Here is a 19,000-nt window from a genome sequence, read left to right as displayed (position 1 = left end):
TTTCCCTTTATTTTTGAATTTCCTAATTATTCAAAAAAGGCAAACAAAACAAAACAAAAAAAAAAGCCCTAACAACTAGAATTTTCAAGCCAAAATGTCTATCGGCTCGTCTACGGTACGAAGATGAAAAAAAGAGAAAATGTTTTTTGCCGAAAAAAAAAAAAAAACAAACCGCAAAGCGAAATTTTCAGCGAGCGAACGAACGACGTTGAAAGAGATAATAATAATCATAAAAAAATGGAGGAAAAAAAAAAAAAGAACCAGGGCGTACACGAGGAGAAGAGAAAGAGACGGAAAAAGAAGTATATAGTAGCAGTAAGAAGAGGAAAGCAAAAGTGCAACGAACTGCACAACGCTTTGGCCTACATTTTCACCACGGGCAAAAATAAAAAAAGGTACTCACAACAGAAGAGGTGGGCTGGCAAAAGGGGTGGTGCGTGAGCTCCTCCTTCGTCGTTCTTGTTCGTGCGTTTGATGCGCAGCACAACTGATCGCTCCGGGCGCAGTTCTCTCTCTTTCTGTGGGCGTGTGTTCGGACAATTAAACCAGCCAGACGATGACGATGCGCATCGCTCTGCTGCGTGTTGTATCTAGAAAAGAAAAGAAAAAAAATCACGTGACTTGGAAGAAGAAGGAAAGAAAAAAAAAAAACATGTTTAAACATGACTGGGCAACAATTGTCCGAACGCTTGGAATGAAAAAAAAAATGAGGCCAATATAAGGAGGAGGATAAGACTGAAAAAACGTGATGGACGTGCGCGTATGAAGACAACGAATAGAAAAAGTTATTCGGCAACGTCTTTTGTTTGCGCGTGCGTTCCACTTTTCTTTCGCAATACGACCGGAAGATCGGATTTTGAAAAAAAAAAAAATTCAACATTTTGATTGAAGAGGAAGGAAATAGGAAACTGGAAATTCTAGTCTCCATTATCCTTCCGTTTTCTCCATTTTTTTTTTTTTTACTTCGCCAATTTTAATTTTTGGAGAGAGATAACATAATGGAAGAAAAAAAATTGAGGACATGCGTGCGCGGGCAAAAAAAAAAGTGATTCCATTTCGCAAAAGGAATGTCTTAAGCAAGACCCCCCACCAAAAAAAAAATCTATTTTCGATGTGTGTGTGTGTGTTTAAGACACGTAGTATGTCAGTCGTTGGACGCATTGCATTTTGGAAGGACGTATATTAACTATCAGCGGTAATAAATATGGCGACTCGACAACGTCCAGACACGGATCTCTATTTCTTCCTTTTTTTTTCTTAGGAAGAAGGAAAAAGGAAGGAGACACAAAATAAATAAACAAACGGACGTGTACTAATAATATAACGGTTCCCCCATCTATGGTCGTATACCTGCCCCGTGTGATGAATTAAAAAAAACAAAAAAAAAAACAAGAAATAAATAAATAAAAATAATTCCTCCTCCCCCCATCCCCATTCCTATGCCCACAAGAAAAAGGAGGAAAGGTGGGAGGAGTGAGCTCCGGTTGGTCCGTTTTCGTGACGCGCGTTGCCCGAAAGGCAGGGAGAGCGCGCACGGCTTCTTTTTTTTCTCTCTCTCTCTCTCTCTCTGGTTTGCTGGTTGTGACCCACTTCCCGGTTTGTCGGAGTTGACCTCAATTGCCAAATCCTTCCACCCTCTCGGTGTCTCCCTCTCCTCCTCCTCCTTAAAAAAAAAAAAACCTGAAACTATCGAGTCGAACCTGGAAAATCGACTCTACGACGACGGACGACATACAAAAAAAAAAAAACGATAACGGAATATTCATGTTTTGAAAAAGAATAAAAAAATTCCCAATCAACTTTGATCGTTTCGCTCTCGTGAGTACGTGTCCAATAGGAACTTCTTTCAGTCCGGTTCTTTGTTTTCTGTTATCGTACCAAACATTTAAATCTGGGTTGTTGCTGTTGTCTCATTTGGGTCCCGTCCCGTCACGCACACACAAAAAAACCAGAAATGAACTACCACTACTACTACTACTACTACTACTACTACTTGAAATTTAAAAAAAAAGAAAAAGGGAAATAATATGAAGAGAAATAACCTGTCGGATGGACCCTTCTTCTTCTTTAAACTGAGCAAAGCCACACCTGGAGGTGGAGTCCTACTTTCCTCCCATTCGAGTGTGTGTGTGTGTCTTGTTTTCTACCTAGAAACACACAACACATATGGACCTGTTTAAATGTCTTCAGGCTAGATTAGTAGTAACTTGTAGTAGTCGTCGTATAGTGGAGTATCTCTCTACACACAACATACGTACACACCTGCAGCAAGGACGATGTTGGTCGAGTGCCCAGGAAGAAAGTCTCTCGCTCTCTCGTTCGCACACACGTTTTCTTGTTGGTTTTTTTTTTTTTTGGTGCGTGTGTGTGTAAGAGGACGGGTGGGAAACGTGGAGTCCTTTTTTTTTTTTTTACATTTTCCTTTTAAAAATGTGGACAAGCAAAATGGGACGTCCTCCTCCATCCGTCACAGGCGGATGAATACGCGACCTACATTTTCGCACATCACGTTGTTTTTCATTTCTTTAAACAACTTCTGCGACTATCCACCTGCCTTTTGCTTCTCTCGTCGTCGTCCTCCTAATTCGTATATTTAAGACGTTTTTGTTTTTGTTCTTTTGCTAAAAATTGAATTAACGGAATTTACGTCATTTTTTGTATGTGCAGGTTTTGACTGGAGGCGTTGACACGAATTTCTTGGCCATCATTTCAACTCCATGTGCGTCATTATTGATTCTGATCCGCCGCCCGTGATTATGAAGGTGGCCCAGTGTTGTCCAGCAGCTCCGCCAGCCATCCGGCGTTGCTGTAGCTAATTTCGTTCCTCTAGAAAATAATTACACCAAATTTAAATATTCAAACGGGAAGTGATTGTTGCCCTGCTTCCCTGTGCGTGCTTTTGTGAGTGTCCTACATCTCAGTTTTAGAAGAAAAAAAACAAACTAAAGAAATCCCTACACCAGCCGAAAAAAAACAAAAAAAACTATTCAAAGAAAACAATTCTGTTACGACGGCGAGTTCATCAGGAGCCCCACCACTACTACCACCGCTACCATCCGTTTGTTGGTCATTGGGCAGTAGTGGCAACAGTTCTACCACCACCACCACTACCATGAAGCTGGAACCCCCCGTACCTGTTCCGGTCGATTCGATCCTGTCGTGGGGCTGCGCTGGCGGTGTAGGAGCCGACGACGACGACGACCTTCTCAACGGCAAATTCAATTCGTGCGACATGGCCGACTCGACGACGGGCAGCAGTTTGCACGATCACCTGCACCACCACAACAGCAGCCTCTCTGGCGGAGGGAGCGGTCACCACAGCATGGCCGGAAGTAGTTCGGGTAGTATGTTAAATTGCGGTGGAGGCAGCGCCCTCTCAGGCTCGGGTGGTCCAATCAACCAGAGCAACAAAGCCACGTTGCTGTCGCTGGACAACCTCGACGGACTCCTCCTGTCCGGCGCCACAGTTCTGACGACGCCGACGACGCCCGGACCCGGTCCGGGTGGGGGTCACAGCTTCGCCGAACTGAAACCACTCGCCCTGCCGCCTTTCGAATACGGAAGTGGCAACAATGGCGGCGGCAACAGTCTCTCCCTGGACGGCTCTTTAAACAGTTCCGGATCCAGTCACCATCATCACATGGGCGGCGGAGGAACGCGTACCATCCTAGACATTAACCTCAACCTGTACAAAGCCAGCCCGTCTGGCAACAACAACAACAACAATAATAACAACAACAACAATAATAATAATAACAACAACAACACCAGCAATAACAACAACAATTCGGGCAACCTCAGCTACTACGGCAGTGGAGGTAGTGGCGAGCCGGTCTCGACGACGACGTTGGTCAACGGCCTGGTCAGCGTCGGTGTAGTCAAGGCTGAAAGTATGGCCGACTATTTGATGAACCCCGAAATCGACGACATCGCCGCCATCATCGGAAACGCCATCGCCGACAGCACGGTGGCATCGGCTTCAGCGTCAACAGGTGGCGTCGGTGTCGGCGGCGGCGGAATGGGCGGCGGAGGAGTGAGCAACGTGGCGGGCGTAGGTCTCGGCGGAGTCGAAAGCTTGGGTCCGGATATCCGCGACCCCTGGGCAGACATCGACGCCTGGATCGAGAGCGCTTGTTCCACTGTCTACAAGCACGAGCCCATGCTGGAGAGTCCAGCGTCTTCCGTCACGTCAGGCACGTCGCATTCGTCATTGTCTTCCGTCAGTCCTGCCTTCGCCCATCCGTCTCAGCTTCCGCCTATGAGCTCCTTACAGCCGCAACAGCAGCCACACAACAGTAGCTGTAGTGTCAGTTCGACGCTACAGGCGTTGCTGAGTCAAGGGGCGGCGGCAGCCGGAAGCGTAGCCTTGGCTCACATGAGTCAAGATCCTTCCGCAGGAGGTGGCCAGAACAATCTCTCCGTGAAAAGTGAGCCCTCCATGGATATGCCTCTGCTGCAGCGACGGTTGACGGCCGGCCGAGAACCCAACCTGAACAACAGCAGCAATGGAGGTAATGGACCCATGGGTGGATTTGTGTCCTGTTCCATGGCCGGATCGTCCAACAAGGAGCTGCAACAACTGCCACACACCACCTTCCACACGGGTCCCACTCTGAACCACGTGACGACGTCGCAGTTGCCTCACCTCGGCGGAGGGGGCGACTCGAGCGGGTGTCATTCGAGCAGCTATCCTGCCACTGCCCGTCGTTCGACGGCCGTCAAGAGCAGCAGTAGCGGATACAATAATAAAGATTTAAGCGATCTCGACGATCCGATGAGCGGTGGAGGTAGTGGCGGTGGAGGTGGCGGCTCGAGTGGTCGATCCAAACACAAGAATCGCTCGGGTAAAGCCAAGATGACGACCGTGATGACGACAGACGGATCTGGCAAGGAGAAACCTGTCCACCGGTGCAACATTTGCAATCGGGGCTTCCTTAACAAATCCAACATCAAAGTCCACCTTCGCACTCACACCGGAGAAAAGCCGTTCAAGTGCGATGCCTGCGCCAAGGCGTTTCGTCAAAAGGCCCACCTGTTGAAGCACATGCAGATTCACAAACGAATCACTAGAGACTGACCTATATTTTTTTTCAATTTAGACGAGGATAAAAAAAAAATTGAGTAACTAAAAAAAATTTGTATAGCAATCGAACATTATTCATCCAGAATCATCAGGCATTGAAAGAGATTATAAAACCTTTTTGTTTCTTCATTTTTTTTTTCCTTATTATTTCCTTCCCAGAGATATATATATCCTCCTCTTTCTTATACGATGAGCACTGTGACGATTATTCTTGGGATGTGGTGCATGTCACCAGGATGCAGAGACCAACTCTGTCAAAATCAGGCTTCCCGGTTCCAAAAAAAGATAGAAAACTTACCAACACTCATGAAATTTTGTGGTAGTGTTAGTGACAACTTTTTTTGAATGTATCATTCCTGAAAAACGTTGAGAACAAGAAAAAAAAAATCAATTCTGGTTCGATGAAAAAGGAAAAAAAAAGAAAACCATTTAATTTATTTACTTTTTTACGACACGTGTCACTTCCTTTTGCTCCCAATTCTCTTCTTATACAACATATTCGGTTTCCTTTAGAATTTTCTGTAACCAAAAAAAACAAAACATACAAGATGACAAAAAAATTGTGACACACAAAATTTGATTACAACGAATTGGAATTATATGGTTAAAAGACAGAAAGAAAAAACAGTGAAATAATACTAAAAATACCAGAAATTGTATTCCACCATCTACCCCCCGCCACACACCGGAAGGATTCTCGTCTGCTCTCTCGGTGCTGTCACATTTTCTTTTTCTTGCCCTTAAAGAAAAGAAAAAAACAAAATTATATCCACACAATTTTCCCCTCTAATAATTTTCTTTTCTATGCTATTAAATCGTGTGTTTGTTTGTTTGTTTTTTTCCCTGTGTACATGTTCATTTTGCATATACATTATATACAGAGTAAGAAAAACAAAACAATAATGAGAAACATTTTGTGGTGTGGGTCTGATTGATTGAGCGTATGTTTGTATGCTTATTGTTTCTTTTTCTCAATTTCCCCTTAATTTTTTCCTCCCCCATTTCGCTGGCGATCACTCGTGCAAAAATACGTGCACGAGTCTTTTCGGCGTTCCTTTCATTTTTGAAGCGATAAAGATTAAATACAGAAGTTGAACGTCTTTCACATCTCAGGAGGACTTATCAACATCGAGCAACCATTTATATAAAACATACAAAATACGGCACTAAAAAAATATATATAATTTTTTTTTTTTTTTTTACTTTTTGCATATTGATTGTAATGGTGCTGTTAAAAGCTTTCTCGCCGCCTCGTCCCAAATTGTCCCCCCGTCGTCCTCATGGTGTTCTATAAATATTATACACATTATATAAATATTATCTGCCTTTTTTTTCTCTCTCTCTCTCGTAATCACCGGCACTTGTAATATGCACTGGTCACTGTGTTGAATGCGACGAACAAGAAAAAAACAAAAAACAAGAAAAAGATTGCGTTCGATTATTTTATTATTTTTATCTGCAAATTTTCTATGACAAACAAAATTTAGGCGACTTCCAACAAAATTAATTCATTAAAGTTTCTTCTGGTGAACGGAAAAACGAAATTAACAATAACACAATAGTAATGGAACAAAAATAATTGGCCCAGAATTATCCAATCTTTCTGTTTTTCTTATTGGAATCGACACAACTGGGGCTGGCCCTTTTTAGTTTCTTTTTCAGTGTATGTGACCCATTGTATAATCCACACATTTTTTTTTTTTATCTTCTAAATTCTTCGATAATTTTTTTTTGAACGCCCGTATTCTATAAGATCGGTGCTGCCTTACTTTCGTGTATTTCTTTCTGTGCGGCTCTTCCCCTTCAAGAAAACCACCCACCCACACACTCCCACGAAGAAAAAAAGCGAGTTATTATCGATTTATATTGTATAACACATTGTATTTTTTTTTTCGAAATAAAAAAAAATAATTTTTTTTTTCGTTTACAAAGAAAGAAAAAAAAAAATGTTGGTACCTGTTTGATTTATTTTTGTTTTTCCAAATTGCGTGTGATGTTCAACGGTTTTTCATTTATCCATCCTAAATAAATTCAAATATAATTGACAAACGGACAAATAATAAAAATAATAATAATAAAAACGATTGTGATACAACTTGCCCAGCAGTTGGCTGGCCGATAACCGTATTTGGGCCATGTGTGTCTATATGGGTTGACAACACACAACGTCGAGGAAGAGAAACTTTCTAACTCGTAAAAAATTAGGGCGCTCATGGTTTGTTGCTCTCCATTGGGCTCGATAAATATACAATATAATACATAACATATGGTTATCATTGCCGTGACAGTTGAACAAAAAAAGAAGACACGGAAGAAGTCAAAGGAGAGAAAAAAATTATGTTGTAGCTGTCGGTAGCGATGACGGATAGTCAAAGAGTGAAACGTACCGGAAGGTCGGACAAGGTGGTGCGTAATTTGCGCAGTCGTGTTGAAAATATATCGTCAAGAGGAGGTTTATAACTCGAGACCTTTGGTCTCCTTTTTTTTTTTTTTGTTCTCGTCGAGCGGGTGTTTGCTGTTGGCTTGTTCGTGAATGACCTCATTTATTCGTATTTTCTTTTTTTTTTTACTTGCTGTATAAGCTCCTAGGCAAAAAAAAAATTATTAAGTCGAAAATCCAGATTTCTATATCAGCAAAATGATCAATCACGTCAAAAAGACCTCATTTTCACAACAACTAAAAATCATTAGGTTAATTACGTCCTTCGAACTTGGCGCGCCGAGTTTTTTTTCATTCCGTGCATCAATCCGCGCATCTTGCACACTTCTCCTGACGACATTTTCACTTTGTGCTTTTCTTGTTTACAATGAGTTGTTGATAAACCCTTCTTTGTAGATTTTTTTTCCCTAGCTTTCTACCGGAAAAACGGAAAAGCAAAATTCTCTTCCGGAATGGCCACTTATGTTTCCCAGTATTCCACGACTGGATTCTGTAAGTTGTTTTCCAGTTGATGTTTTCGTTCTAATTTGAAAGAAAAGGTCGTTTGCTATACAGTCGTCATTAAGGTGTAATATATATATGTTTTTTTGTTTTTTTTTTACAGACCGAGCTCCGGTATCAAAAGGACTGATGGGAGCATTGTTCGTCACCTGCACGGCCATCCATGTCCCACTTCTGTCTCATCTGCGAGTATACCTCATATGTCAACTGCCAAACACTTTCACGTCGGGAGGGTACTTCCATCATCTGCTCAAAGTCAGCATGTGTGGAAGGTGAAAGTTTTTCATTAAATGGTGTTTTATTGCAAACAGGTGTGGAGGTTGTTTACATCACAAGCAGCCTTTCTCGAAACAAAAGATTTAATTTGTGCTGCATTACTTATATACTACTTCAGGTAATTTGATTCATTACATAATAATAAAAAAGCATTTCAAATTCATAATTTTCATGTTTTTTTTTACATCTAGAGTGTTTGAAAGAAGACTAGGTTCCAAGAAATTTGCATCCCACCTATTTGCTACTAGTCTGATTTCACTTGCTCTGCAGGTACCACTTATTTTGCTCATCAGATCCACAGGATGGAGCTCGTATCACCATGGCCATCTTCCTCCTGGCCCGTAAGTCTGCTAAAAAAGTTTTCCCCTGCTAAACATGAATCTCATCTTTTGCTCTTTGTTTTCTCTCTGAGGTATGGATTGATCTTTCCGCTATTTGTTCCATACCTGTGTGATATTCCGAGAATGACTCGTACGCATATCCTCGGGATACCCATTACAGGAAAAACGCTAACATATTTAGTAGGTCTACAAGTGTGCAGTACCTCTTTCCCGACGGCTGTTGCAGCATTTTGTAGCATTGTAAGGGTTTTCCCCTCTCCATGGTCGCTTTCATGATGCTTGAGGCGTGACAGACATACTTTTACTTACACAGGCTGCTGGGCTGCTGTATAGGTGGAATGTTTTGAAAATCCAAGACTGGCTAGTAATACCAGATTGGTTAGCCCGATTGACAAATCTGACCCTTGGACGGCTATTATCCTCTTCGCCACCTGCAGACGGTCCAATGGGTGCCACATTGGAAATTCAACGCCAGGAACAGATGGAAAGGCTCGAGCATCAAATGCTACTCCAACGATCTCGAGACGGACCACCTCGGCAGGCAATGAATAATTTTCTTTTTTTTTATCCAACCCACACAGCCAGTCTTCGATTATTCATTTTTTTTTCGTAGCGTGACTTTACGTGTTGTTGTTGTTATCACAGAACACGGGGCAAGGGTATGCCGAGCGTCTTGTCGGTCCCGAAATGCAGTGGGGTGAGCAAGGTGCCAACGGACACCCACGGCGACGGCGAGCCAACGATTTTCCCAATCTTTTCAATCCGAACGGTATATAAAAAGGAAGAGATTTTTTTTTTTCTCTTGTTTTCTTTTTTTTTAATCTACCCATGCTTTTCTTCCTTTCTTTCTTGGGCGTTTTTCTCTTTCTTTAGAAGCTCGACCAAACAATCGGGTACCACCATCCGAGGAGAACGTGACCTTTTTGACGAGTATGGGCTTTAGCCGTGACCGTGTCATGCGGGCCCTGCAAACGACAGGAAATAATGTCGAAGCAGCCGCAAACTTGCTCGTGAATGATGTATAAAATCATACCCAATTGAACGTTAATGGTAAAACAGACACACACCCATCCCTTAGACAGTCTACAAACCCCGCCCTTAATCATTATTATTCTTGTCCATTTAATCGGTTACCTTTATCCCAAATTGAGGATCGTTTCAATCTTTATAAAGAACTTTTTTTTTGTTGTTCCTGTTTGTGTGTGTGTGTGTGTGCGTGTGTGCGTCGTCAATTTTTGAGTTGTGACTGCTGTATACAGGGTGGAAAGAAATGAAAAACATGAAATAAAAAGATTTTTTTCTTTTTGTTCAAAACTACGAGAGCTTACGATACCAACCCCAAACAATCCCCTTGTCTGGCATCGAAGTGAGAAGTGGAACACGGTGTTTTTTTGTGTACAACAGTAGAGACGTCTCAGCTAGAGTCTGGCCCAGCAGTTGGTGAGCAGTCTTCAGTTCCGCCTCGACACCGATTCGAGCCATCGGGAAAATGGGTTTTCAGCTGCACGCAGCAACGAGAATAATAAAAAAAAAATGAAGCCAAAAAAGAATGATGACGAACAATCCGACACTTTCTTTGCCCTCCCCTCGTCAATCACCGCAAAAATTATTTCTATTTATGATTGCAACGGTGCCGATGATCGAAGTAGACGTCTCAGTCTGTCGAGCCGCGGGGACCAAAATGGCCAGGGCACAAACGACTTCAACCGACCGAAACAGACGCTCAGCAATGCACTAAAAAAAAAAAAAAGAACGAGCAGTGAGGTAATTCGTTACTTACCGGTCCCGTTAAACTTCGGCTCCATGGCGACTAAAAGCAACGGGAGATGATTTTCATCGTTCGCTAGTCTCGGAGAAAAAAAAATGTTTGTTTTGTTTCTCCAAAGAACAGAATGATCTCGGATGATGAAGGACTCGCTTTCTTGATCTTTACGCAACTATTTTTTATTAGACCGTATAGACCTGGGTGGCTGCATTCCGGCCAAACGGAAATAACAGAGCCCATTCATAACAAACATTTCCGGCTTTAGCCGCTGGGTCGAGTCGCTCTTCTTTTTTTCTTTTCTTTCATGAGTAAATGAAACAGAAAGAAGGCCAACGGTTTAGTCATCAAGAATGACCAGTAATTTTATTTAGGTTAACGGGTACCCGGTACCCCGCAGTTCCGTATATACCTAAATGACTGTTAAGAAGAAATGAAAAACAAATATACTAATCTAAAACAAACGAAAAAAAAAAAAGGATGACCACACAAGTGAAGGTGGACTATGATAATAAAAGTTGAATTCTCGCCTTCATTGCTGTACGTGGTGCATTTACGACAAATGGAAAAATTTAATTTCTCCATTTTTTGTTTTTTCGAAACAAATGACGACCTTTTCAACGGACGAATGTTACGACATCCGGCCGAATGTTAGGCGTAAAATAAAATTCTAAACATTTCTACAATACTTGCGAGTCACTTTTGATGACTGTAAATGTTTAGCCAGAAGCAAGAAGAAAATTAAACAAAAAAAAAAAGAGAAAAGAGAGTCAAACTGGGTCAATTATAACTCGTGGTAATAAGAACCCGAAAAAAAAAAAAACAGCAGTACCGCAAAAATAGGGAGACTCTGGAACGTAACCTTCTTGCGCTTCGTGCAGCAAGGTTCATCTTCCCCAATGCGTTTCGTCACAGCACCACCCGTACATGACGAAACAACAGAAAAAAGAGAACCAGATAAATACGGGCGAGCTAAACATAACACGAAAAAGAGGAGAAAACTTTTTTTTTTTTCTAGATCGTGATGTCTTGCAGTAAAAAGGAAAAAAAAAGAACAGCGAGGCTGCATAGAATGTGTAGAGGAGGTCTTCGGCTTGGCGCAGATGTATGTGCGTCGTGGTACCGTGTCCTCAATTCCTCCGGCTGCTGCTGCTGCTGCAAAATAAAAGGCACACACACACACACATACGCAGACAAAAACAATTTCTCTTCCATGTTTTTATTGCTATTATGCTCACTGCTGGTTGTTAGTGTAGTAACTTGCGGCTTTGTTGCGCCTTTTTTACGCTTCAAATCATAACATGCACGTCTATAATGCATAATGCAAGTATCAGAGACGCCGAGCACCCTCGCATCCTACTGTACGTCTATTATGTAGAGAAGTAGGTCAGGAGAGTAGTCATTAACATTAGCGTCGATCGTCAATATAGTTATATTGCATACGGCGCTAGCTGTTTTTAAAAGATGCGCGGTTTATGTGTTGTTAGAAGCAAACCGAAAGTAGTTAAACTCAAATTCTAGATCTCAAGTGAATGAAACGATAAAAAAAACAAAACACGATAGCTATACACCCTTTTTCACGTCTCATTTCCGGACGGCGCTTTCAGGAAATATTTTTTTTATCGCCTTCAATGTTGATTGATTCCACCTCCCCCCCCGCTCTTTTCAATGAATTTGGCTATTCAAGCGTTTTGACTCACGTAATCCAAAGTTGTTAACCTTCCCCGCAAAACCCCCAAAAGTTCTTTGACATCGCGCATTTTCAGTTTGTTATTCTTCCGTCCGTGTCGGTTTCTGATTCGGTGAGGGTCTGATTGATTACAAAGAAGCTTGAGGGATGGTGGTAGTGGTTAGCAAAAAGAAAAAGAATAAAAGAATGATTGTCTCGGGAAAGTTGCAAGAGAAAGTGCAACGCAATCACGCCGCGAGGGATGTGACAGGATTGACGAGTCGCTTGCGGGATTCACGACTTTTTTTTTCTTCATGAATCTGAAGAAGGGGAACAAACAGAAAAGTCGATGGTATTTCTGACAATGTTGATACTGTCATGTCTTTGCTGTCGGCCAATCCCCAGAATCTAAACCGCGAATTTTTTTTTTTAGTAATCGCACAAAACATTCCGCACTTATTCTTAAATTTAATATTTTAACGTGTGTGTGTTTTTTTTTTATTGACTTATACACGGGTACACGTTACACGTAACAAAAGCTTTTTGTTTTTAGAGAGAAGGAGAGAGAGAGAGTACCGATATAATAGTGGTGGCATGTAGCAGCGGGATAGAAGAGAATCATATCGTTGATCGAAACTTTAAATTTATAATGGAGACGAACGATGTAAATAACAATCGACAGCGAAAGGTAATCGGGGAAAAAAAAGGATAAAAAATAATAAGACACACAAAAAAAAAAACGAATCGTGTTGGCCGGCTATTGTTTCTCGCTTCTATTCTAAATAGTCATATTCTTTTAAGAATATTACCGACAGCAAAATGATGTGGACAGAGATATGCACAACCTACAGCCATTCGTAATTAAATGCAACGCATTAGGGCAAACGTTAAGTATATGGAGCTTTGTTTAGTCATCCAGCATCGTTTTCTTTTCTGATTAAATACGAGCACCAGCAAAACGGGGGGAATAAAAACTGCCAATTCAAGCATTGAAAAACAGAGAAAATGAATGCTGGTACACCGATGACAATTCGTTAATTTTTGATCGACTCTTTCATGTCGGTTGAGCTGCCCCATTCCTCTTTCTTTTAATTCGTACATTTCGGAGAGACAAACGCGGGAGATTCGAACCACACGGAATGTACAAATACGTCTGACAGGGCAAAACAATTCTTTTTTCTTTAGCTATTTATGACAATTCGTTTCGAAAATGGTCAAACAAAAGAGCTACGCAAAAAAGCTTCAAGGTACACTCGTTTTCCAATTTTTTGTTTAGGGCGGTAGGGGGTAGGGATCTTTTTAAAAATTCAATTTCACGACCGTAAGAGCAGTACCATTTAAACATGCTGAAGTTGACTAGTCACCTCTTCTTGGCGAGCGTGAAACCTGAACATCGTGGGACTCGCCGAATTTTCCCGTTTAAGTAGAACACGTGCAGACATCGGGAACGCAACGAGACGCGAAAAGAAAAACAATCAAAAGCCAAACCGGATAGAGCAGCAACAAATATTTTTTTTTGGGGGGGAGGGAGGAAGTGGAGTAGATACGCGCGCGAGTACAGCCTCTATATGAATAGAGTACACATTCCTGCTTGTTTTTGTTTTGTTTTTGATTGCGAGGGACGACGATTGACACGCCAAGGGGTTCAACGACTAGTCTAAGCTTGAACATGGAACGCTTTTGTTTAGTTCTCTTGCAAAAATGAAAAGGAAAAAACATAAATTGACTTAAAAAAAAAAAAAAAAAACAAAAAACAAAAGCTAATTATAGTTGAAATGAACCTAGATTTTTTTTTGTTTTTTGTCTATTGGTAGAGGATAGGATTTTTGCCTGGCCGTTTTCGTATGACGGCTGTGCTCCAGTCGATTTGGTTTCACGTCGTTTGCGTTCGTTTCAACTACTAGACATTCTGAAAACCGTAAACTTCAAGCACTTTAATCTCAAAATCTGATGTGGATGCTAAAGGTGGATTGTTGAACGTCAGGCACATGTCTGTTTTGCCATAACGAATGTTTTCATCGATCCAGATAGCTTGACCTTTTCTGCATCATCATTGAAAAAAGTCTTTAAGTCGACTGATCTTTCAACAACAAAAAAGGAGGGAATTTGAAAATGTTTGACTTACCCTCCACCGACAGTAACCATGTGCCCGTCGGATGCCATGAAGAGTTCGGCCGCGTGTCGTACGCAAGACGGGCCTTCAGCAGAAGAGGTAGCGCTGATTCCAACCCAAGGGTATTTGATTTCATTAGGTACGAGGGTGAAGACAAACGTCTCGCCCGTTCCAAAATATCCCTGTCGACCGCCGTGGCAATCTTTCGAATTCCGTTCTGCCCACCGACTTGAGCAATAGGCTCCGAATACCTGATAACAAGACGAATAGAAAAATGTTTTAATTGGATTAAATACAAGGTGTTTAATCATAGATTTTTTTTTTTACTTCTTCAGTGGTAGTTTTGACGATGAGGATAATGGGTTCGTGTTGTTCTACTCGGTTGAAGAACGTCGTCATGCTGCAGCCGTGCTCCTCGGTTGTGTACAACAGCTCTGGTTGATACATGGTGATCCTCACCGGAAGCCAAGACCACACCGTCAGCAGCTACGAGGCGTAGGAAGGGAATAAGTTCAGAAAAAATAAAATAAAATCAATGTAAGTAAAATTCGGTATTGGAATCGAAAGTAAACGACGAAGACGACACAAGATAATGCCACAATAACTCACCGAGATTACATTACCAACTAAATAAAACAGAAAGAAAAAAAAGAAAATGTTTATGGTTAATAATCAACCAACGACAAAACAATAAGTAATTCTTCATACGCGAGGTGCAGTAATACGATCGGTTATCGTTTATCTAAAACGAAAACTGACAAGCAAACCAACAAAATCCATCAGGCAACTCTGCTTGCAGGTTAATAGGCGGGAAAAATAAAGAGGGGGAAAAAAAAATGAGTGACACATTCGAGCCACCGACGTTAATGAGACTCACGCGATCGTAGTCGGCGGCATGAGAACGAACGCCCTGAATCGGGAACAATCCCAAGGATCGAGACCTAAGACCAGGCGACCTGGAACCCTATCAAACCCCGAATCCCACCCGTTTGACATGAAGGGAGAAGGAAAGACAAGAGAAATCGGCAACAAACATTGTTAGCATTGACACCGGAAATCACTGCATTAAATGATTCTAATTAAAAGAAAATGACAGTTGAAATACGAAAGGGAAATTACCTCACGAATAGTCAGCGTGTGGGACATCATTTGGATGTTCACTTGCGACTGGCTGGTGGGTAAGACGTCGCTGGAGCGCGACCGGTGGATCATGGTGTTCTTGTTGTTGGGCATCGATGCTGAAGCCGCCGCCTTCGATTTGAGATACATCTCCGTTTTGATGAATAGTCGGTCCATTTCGGACGAACTGAAATTCCGCACTCCATAGGCAGTTCTTAGTAACTTCTCGGGGCTGCAAGGCAAATTGTGGCAGAAGTCAAACAACGTCGACTCCACGACAGACTCTTTGTTCAATGCAGGTCCTGTGGATATTAGAAATACGCAGGCATTTAAACGTTTCAATCAAAAGAAAAACATAATAAAGCTATCTCGTTTACGGTTGTTGGGCGGAAGAGATGCCAGGTGCCTATGGAAAAGAAGGAGAATGGCCATCCAGACACGGTACATGACTTTACGGCCCTCGAATAAGAAACAATCCATCACGCGCACCTATTGTGAAACAATTAAAAAATTAAAGATTTGAACAAGTGCCAATTAAATCGTAAATACGTTTATACCAAATGCTGGAATGGCAATTCTTTGAAAATGCAATTCAGCCATTGCTGATGGATAGACTCTACAATGCTATTCTCTCCGGCTTGTTTAGCAATGTATGAGACGGCGGATTTCTAAAACAAAAAGAAAGTGAAAAAAAAGCGACATTGACATGTCTGTTTGGTGGATGGTAGCAATTAGCAGAATTTTACAGCGTGTCGCCGACACAAGATCATTGACGTTCTCCAGATCGTTTCAAAGTGCAACTTTGTTTGCGTAATGAATTTTGTTTTCTTCGACGCCACCATATGTGAGACGCAGGCGTAGCAATCCTCCTCTAAAAAGCGACAATAAACAAAAAACCCGTCAAAAGGTAAATAAATAAACAAGAAAGGCTAAAAAAAAAATAGAAACAGAAGCGCCATTAAGAATAAAAATAAGAAGTGAGATACCGCTCATATAGTGGAGCAGGAGACAAGTGATGGGGTATAAACTGGGAGCGTACGTGATATCGGGGCACGAGTATGATATGATGTTGACGACACGCCGAGCCACCTGAATGCCCGTTTCGTTCAGATAGTAAGACATCTGGAACGAAGGCTCGACAAAAGTCGGCAGTGGACCAGTCTTAATGACCAGATCTGTAAGCAACAAGATAAGAATGAATTACTGTTCATGGATTAGCGCGATTGTTTGCAGATAATCCATACCGTGAGTGCCGTAAATTTGTTTGACTGTGTCCCAGTACAACGAGTCCATCGTTGCCTTATCTTTCACGTGCACGCTGGAAATGATCTAGTAACAAAATCAAGATAATCTCAGGAATTACTTCAACGAGATGTTTAACTTTCAGTTTCAATTACCTGCCACAGCCGAGAGCGGACGCAATCAAACGGCAACCACTGGTGAGAACGAATGCAGTTCTTTAGCTCGCGGATCTTGCCAGCTTGAACGATTCGTTCAACCTCTTCGGCCGTTTTATTATGCAAATGTGAACGTTTTCTAACTCCCATAAATGATGCTCTGCCATTGGACCTCCGTCCGAGGGAGCTTATTCCGGGTGAATCGAGAACGGACGTTCCGCTGAGACGGCCCAATTTATCTGCATCAACATATTGCTGGAACGGACAGCGCCGAGGAGATGAGGGCGGGCTGGAATTTTGCTTTCCTATCTCAGCATCATTTTCAATTGGTGGCTCGACAATATGAGAGTTGGAGTCTCCCGGACCGGGTCCCGAGTAGCTTACCACTTCACCCGTCATCGTCTATTTTCGATGGCGGGACAGTGGAAAAAAAGGGTCAATGTAGATAAGTCTGTAAATAAAAAAAAAAAATGAAAAGAAAAATAAATCAAAAATCCCTATCCACTAAACTAGAAAAACGAGAATAAAGCAAATAGAACTGAATTAGAAAAAAGAAAAAAAAAATGTGACCCCGACGTGACTTGAACACGCAACCTTCTGATCTGGAGTCAGACGCGCTACCATTACGCCACGGAGTCTTACATTGCATCAGTTTTCGCAATTACAATTGAATATGCACTTGTTCTTTATTTTTCCCGATAAGGACGAAGAACCGGTAACACATGCCATTTCTGTCCCTGAATATTAACTAAATTAAACTTTTTTTGCTACTTTTTTACCGATAAAAACCATAAGCAAAAACATATCAGGGAAAACTCATTTAAAAGTATTTCCATACATCACGTTACCTAATGTACGTGCAGATGCTGCTATCGTCAATGGCGCACGAGAACTTCAAAATATTTACTGACCTGGTTACTACCAAGTTACCGACTAATCGCACGTGGAGAAAAACTGAGGCTCTTAGTGGTGGCTTATCTCCAGATCCCAGTGTTTATCATTAAAATAACCACATGATGCAGAGACAAGTGGAGTGTGTATATCACTACCACACCAATGAATGCAATTGGTTGTTTTACTTTATCTTGCAAAGAATCTGGTGATAAATTTAAACTTCCAAATACCCAATATAGTATGTAACGGAATAGGTTGGCCATACACAGGAGTAAGATGCTGTGTGTTGATTGTTTGCAAAAAAAAAAAAGGTTGGCTGCAAAATGGGCTATACAATTGCAGAGCACGTAAAGTGAAAGGCTGAAGGCCTGCACACCAGAGGCTGAGTTTCTAAGACCTTGCTAAAAGCTGTACTTGCAACAAGAAGGGCATTTGAAAGAGTTTAACGCTAACCATATTTGCTCAAAGGCATATTTGGTGGTTAGATTCAATCTGCTCATGCAGCATCTGTCTAGAGCATTGTAAGCTTACCTATGGAAGTTGTGGCGAGCACCAAACTCTAATCAGAGACACGCTGCTGTTGGAATTACACTAACCAAATACAAATCCACTTGACAGTAACCCTAAAAGACCAGGCAGAAGTTGCTGGTATATGACAGGATTGGTAAGAGTCGTCGATTATTTAGAATCAGCTCTCCGTCAAGTAGACGTCAGAGTTCAATCAGCAGAACAATGCCAAATGAGATGACTAAAGATAACGATTTCAAGAAGCAGAAAGCAAGCGCCGGGCAGGTTGTATAGCAATCGTAAGTAACTTTGCACTGATCTAGAAGCGTGAGAAAGCGAATTGTTATGAACTTTCCTCCGAAAGCTGCCAAGGATATGAACGAACTGTCCCTCTCACTATATAGCAATGTAAAAAACGTTAGACAAGCGGGCGTGTCGTCTGCTAGTGACGTAAACATCACGATTCACGTTAACATGCAATATTATCGATTTTCAGGCTGAAACCGATGTAAACCATCTTTTTGCTTGCTAGTAGATGTCGTCAACTTTTACGTATATGATAGCTGATAACTTAGTCACTTTTACTTTTCTAATATGAATAACCAACAATAGGTTAATATCTACGTTTCATTTGGGAACAGGAATGTGCCCATGAAATTCCCTCATAGAAATTTCGTTTAAAAAGGAAAAACCGGTATATTTTTGCCTACGTGCGGCCATCAGACATGGCTAAAGGAAGTACTATTGATCGCAAAAAAAGAAGAAGAGTTAGATACATAGAACCAAATAAAATAATTCCTATATTTACCTTCAAGAATATGATTATAGGTTTATGGTTACTTCTATGAATGGTTTCAACAGATTTGACTCTGTTGTTAAATCAACTACAATTCAATCT

General features: G+C 41.6%; 3 protein-coding genes and 1 non-coding gene across 6 annotated transcripts; 2 read left to right on the top strand and 2 right to left on the bottom strand.

Moving 5' to 3' along the window:
* Positions 1-2,821: 2,821 nt before the first annotated feature.
* LOC116923722 (ichor) lies at positions 2,822-5,492 on the top strand. The gene has a single exon (XM_032930236.2). The coding sequence runs from the start codon at positions 3,113-3,115 to the stop codon at positions 5,075-5,077; it is 1,965 nt and encodes a 654-aa protein (XP_032786127.1). The 5' UTR covers positions 2,822-3,112; the 3' UTR covers positions 5,078-5,492.
* A 2,810-nt stretch (positions 5,493-8,302) lies between these two features.
* On the top strand, positions 8,303-9,955 carry LOC123469377 (ubiquitin-associated domain-containing protein 2-like). Its single transcript, XM_045168223.1, has 6 exons — positions 8,303-8,418; positions 8,492-8,641; positions 8,713-8,881; positions 8,955-9,182; positions 9,287-9,410; positions 9,515-9,955. The coding sequence occupies exons 1-6, from the start codon at positions 8,315-8,317 to the stop codon at positions 9,664-9,666; spliced, it is 927 nt and encodes a 308-aa protein (XP_045024158.1). The 5' UTR covers positions 8,303-8,314; the 3' UTR covers positions 9,667-9,955.
* Positions 9,956-12,554: 2,599 nt separating this feature from the next.
* On the bottom strand, positions 12,555-18,626 carry LOC116923730 (GTPase-activating protein skywalker). 3 transcript variants are annotated; one of them, XM_032930248.2, is made up of 12 exons: positions 18,127-18,626; positions 16,702-17,152; positions 16,549-16,633; positions 16,291-16,479; positions 16,051-16,175; positions 15,862-15,972; positions 15,682-15,793; positions 15,305-15,606; positions 15,063-15,149; positions 14,513-14,671; positions 14,198-14,436; positions 12,555-14,114 (listed from the first exon to the last, which is right to left on the bottom strand). In XM_032930248.2, exons 2-12 carry the CDS (start codon positions 17,098-17,100, stop codon positions 13,973-13,975), a joined length of 1,950 nt encoding a protein of 649 aa, XP_032786139.1. In that variant the 5' UTR covers positions 17,101-17,152; positions 18,127-18,626; the 3' UTR covers positions 12,555-13,972. The 3 variants fall into 3 exon arrangements, with proteins under 3 accessions (XP_032786139.1, XP_032786148.1, XP_032786154.1); XM_032930257.2 differs by lacking the exon at positions 18,127-18,626 and adding an exon at positions 17,550-18,056; XM_032930263.2 differs by lacking the exon at positions 15,063-15,149 and having other exon boundaries at positions 18,127-18,608.
* Positions 17,268-17,339, bottom strand: Trnaw-cca. The gene has a single exon. It is a non-coding gene; the product is annotated as a tRNA-Trp (tRNA).
* Positions 18,627-19,000: the final 374 nt, after the last annotated feature.

This window comes from Daphnia magna, linkage group LG1 (assembly GCF_020631705.1).
Source record: "Daphnia magna isolate NIES linkage group LG1, ASM2063170v1.1, whole genome shotgun sequence".
NCBI classification, from domain to species: Eukaryota; Metazoa; Arthropoda; class Branchiopoda; order Diplostraca; family Daphniidae; genus Daphnia; species Daphnia magna.
The sequence above is the reverse complement of the archived record's forward strand: the minus strand, read 5'-3'. Positions and strand labels throughout refer to the sequence as shown.

Coding starts and splice junctions, on each gene's coding strand:
- LOC116923730 (XM_032930248.2), bottom strand. CDS start 17,100: ATGACGGGTGAAGTGGTAAGCTACTCGGGACCCGGTCCGGGAGACTCC. Junction 15,794..15,861: donor AATTGCCATTCCAGCATTTG/GTATAAACGTAT, acceptor GTTTCACAATAG/GTGCGCGTGATGGATTGTTT. Junction 15,150..15,304: donor ACACGCTGACTATTCGTGAG/GTAATTTCCCTT, acceptor GGGGTTTGATAG/GGTTCCAGGTCGCCTGGTCT.
- LOC123469377 (XM_045168223.1), top strand. CDS start 8,315: ATGGTGTTTTATTGCAAACAGGTGTGGAGGTTGTTTACATCACAAGCA. Junction 8,419..8,491: donor TTACTTATATACTACTTCAG/GTAATTTGATTC, acceptor TTTTACATCTAG/AGTGTTTGAAAGAAGACTAG. Junction 8,882..8,954: donor TTGCAGCATTTTGTAGCATT/GTAAGGGTTTTC, acceptor TTACTTACACAG/GCTGCTGGGCTGCTGTATAG.
- LOC116923722 (XM_032930236.2), top strand. CDS start 3,113: ATGAAGCTGGAACCCCCCGTACCTGTTCCGGTCGATTCGATCCTGTCG.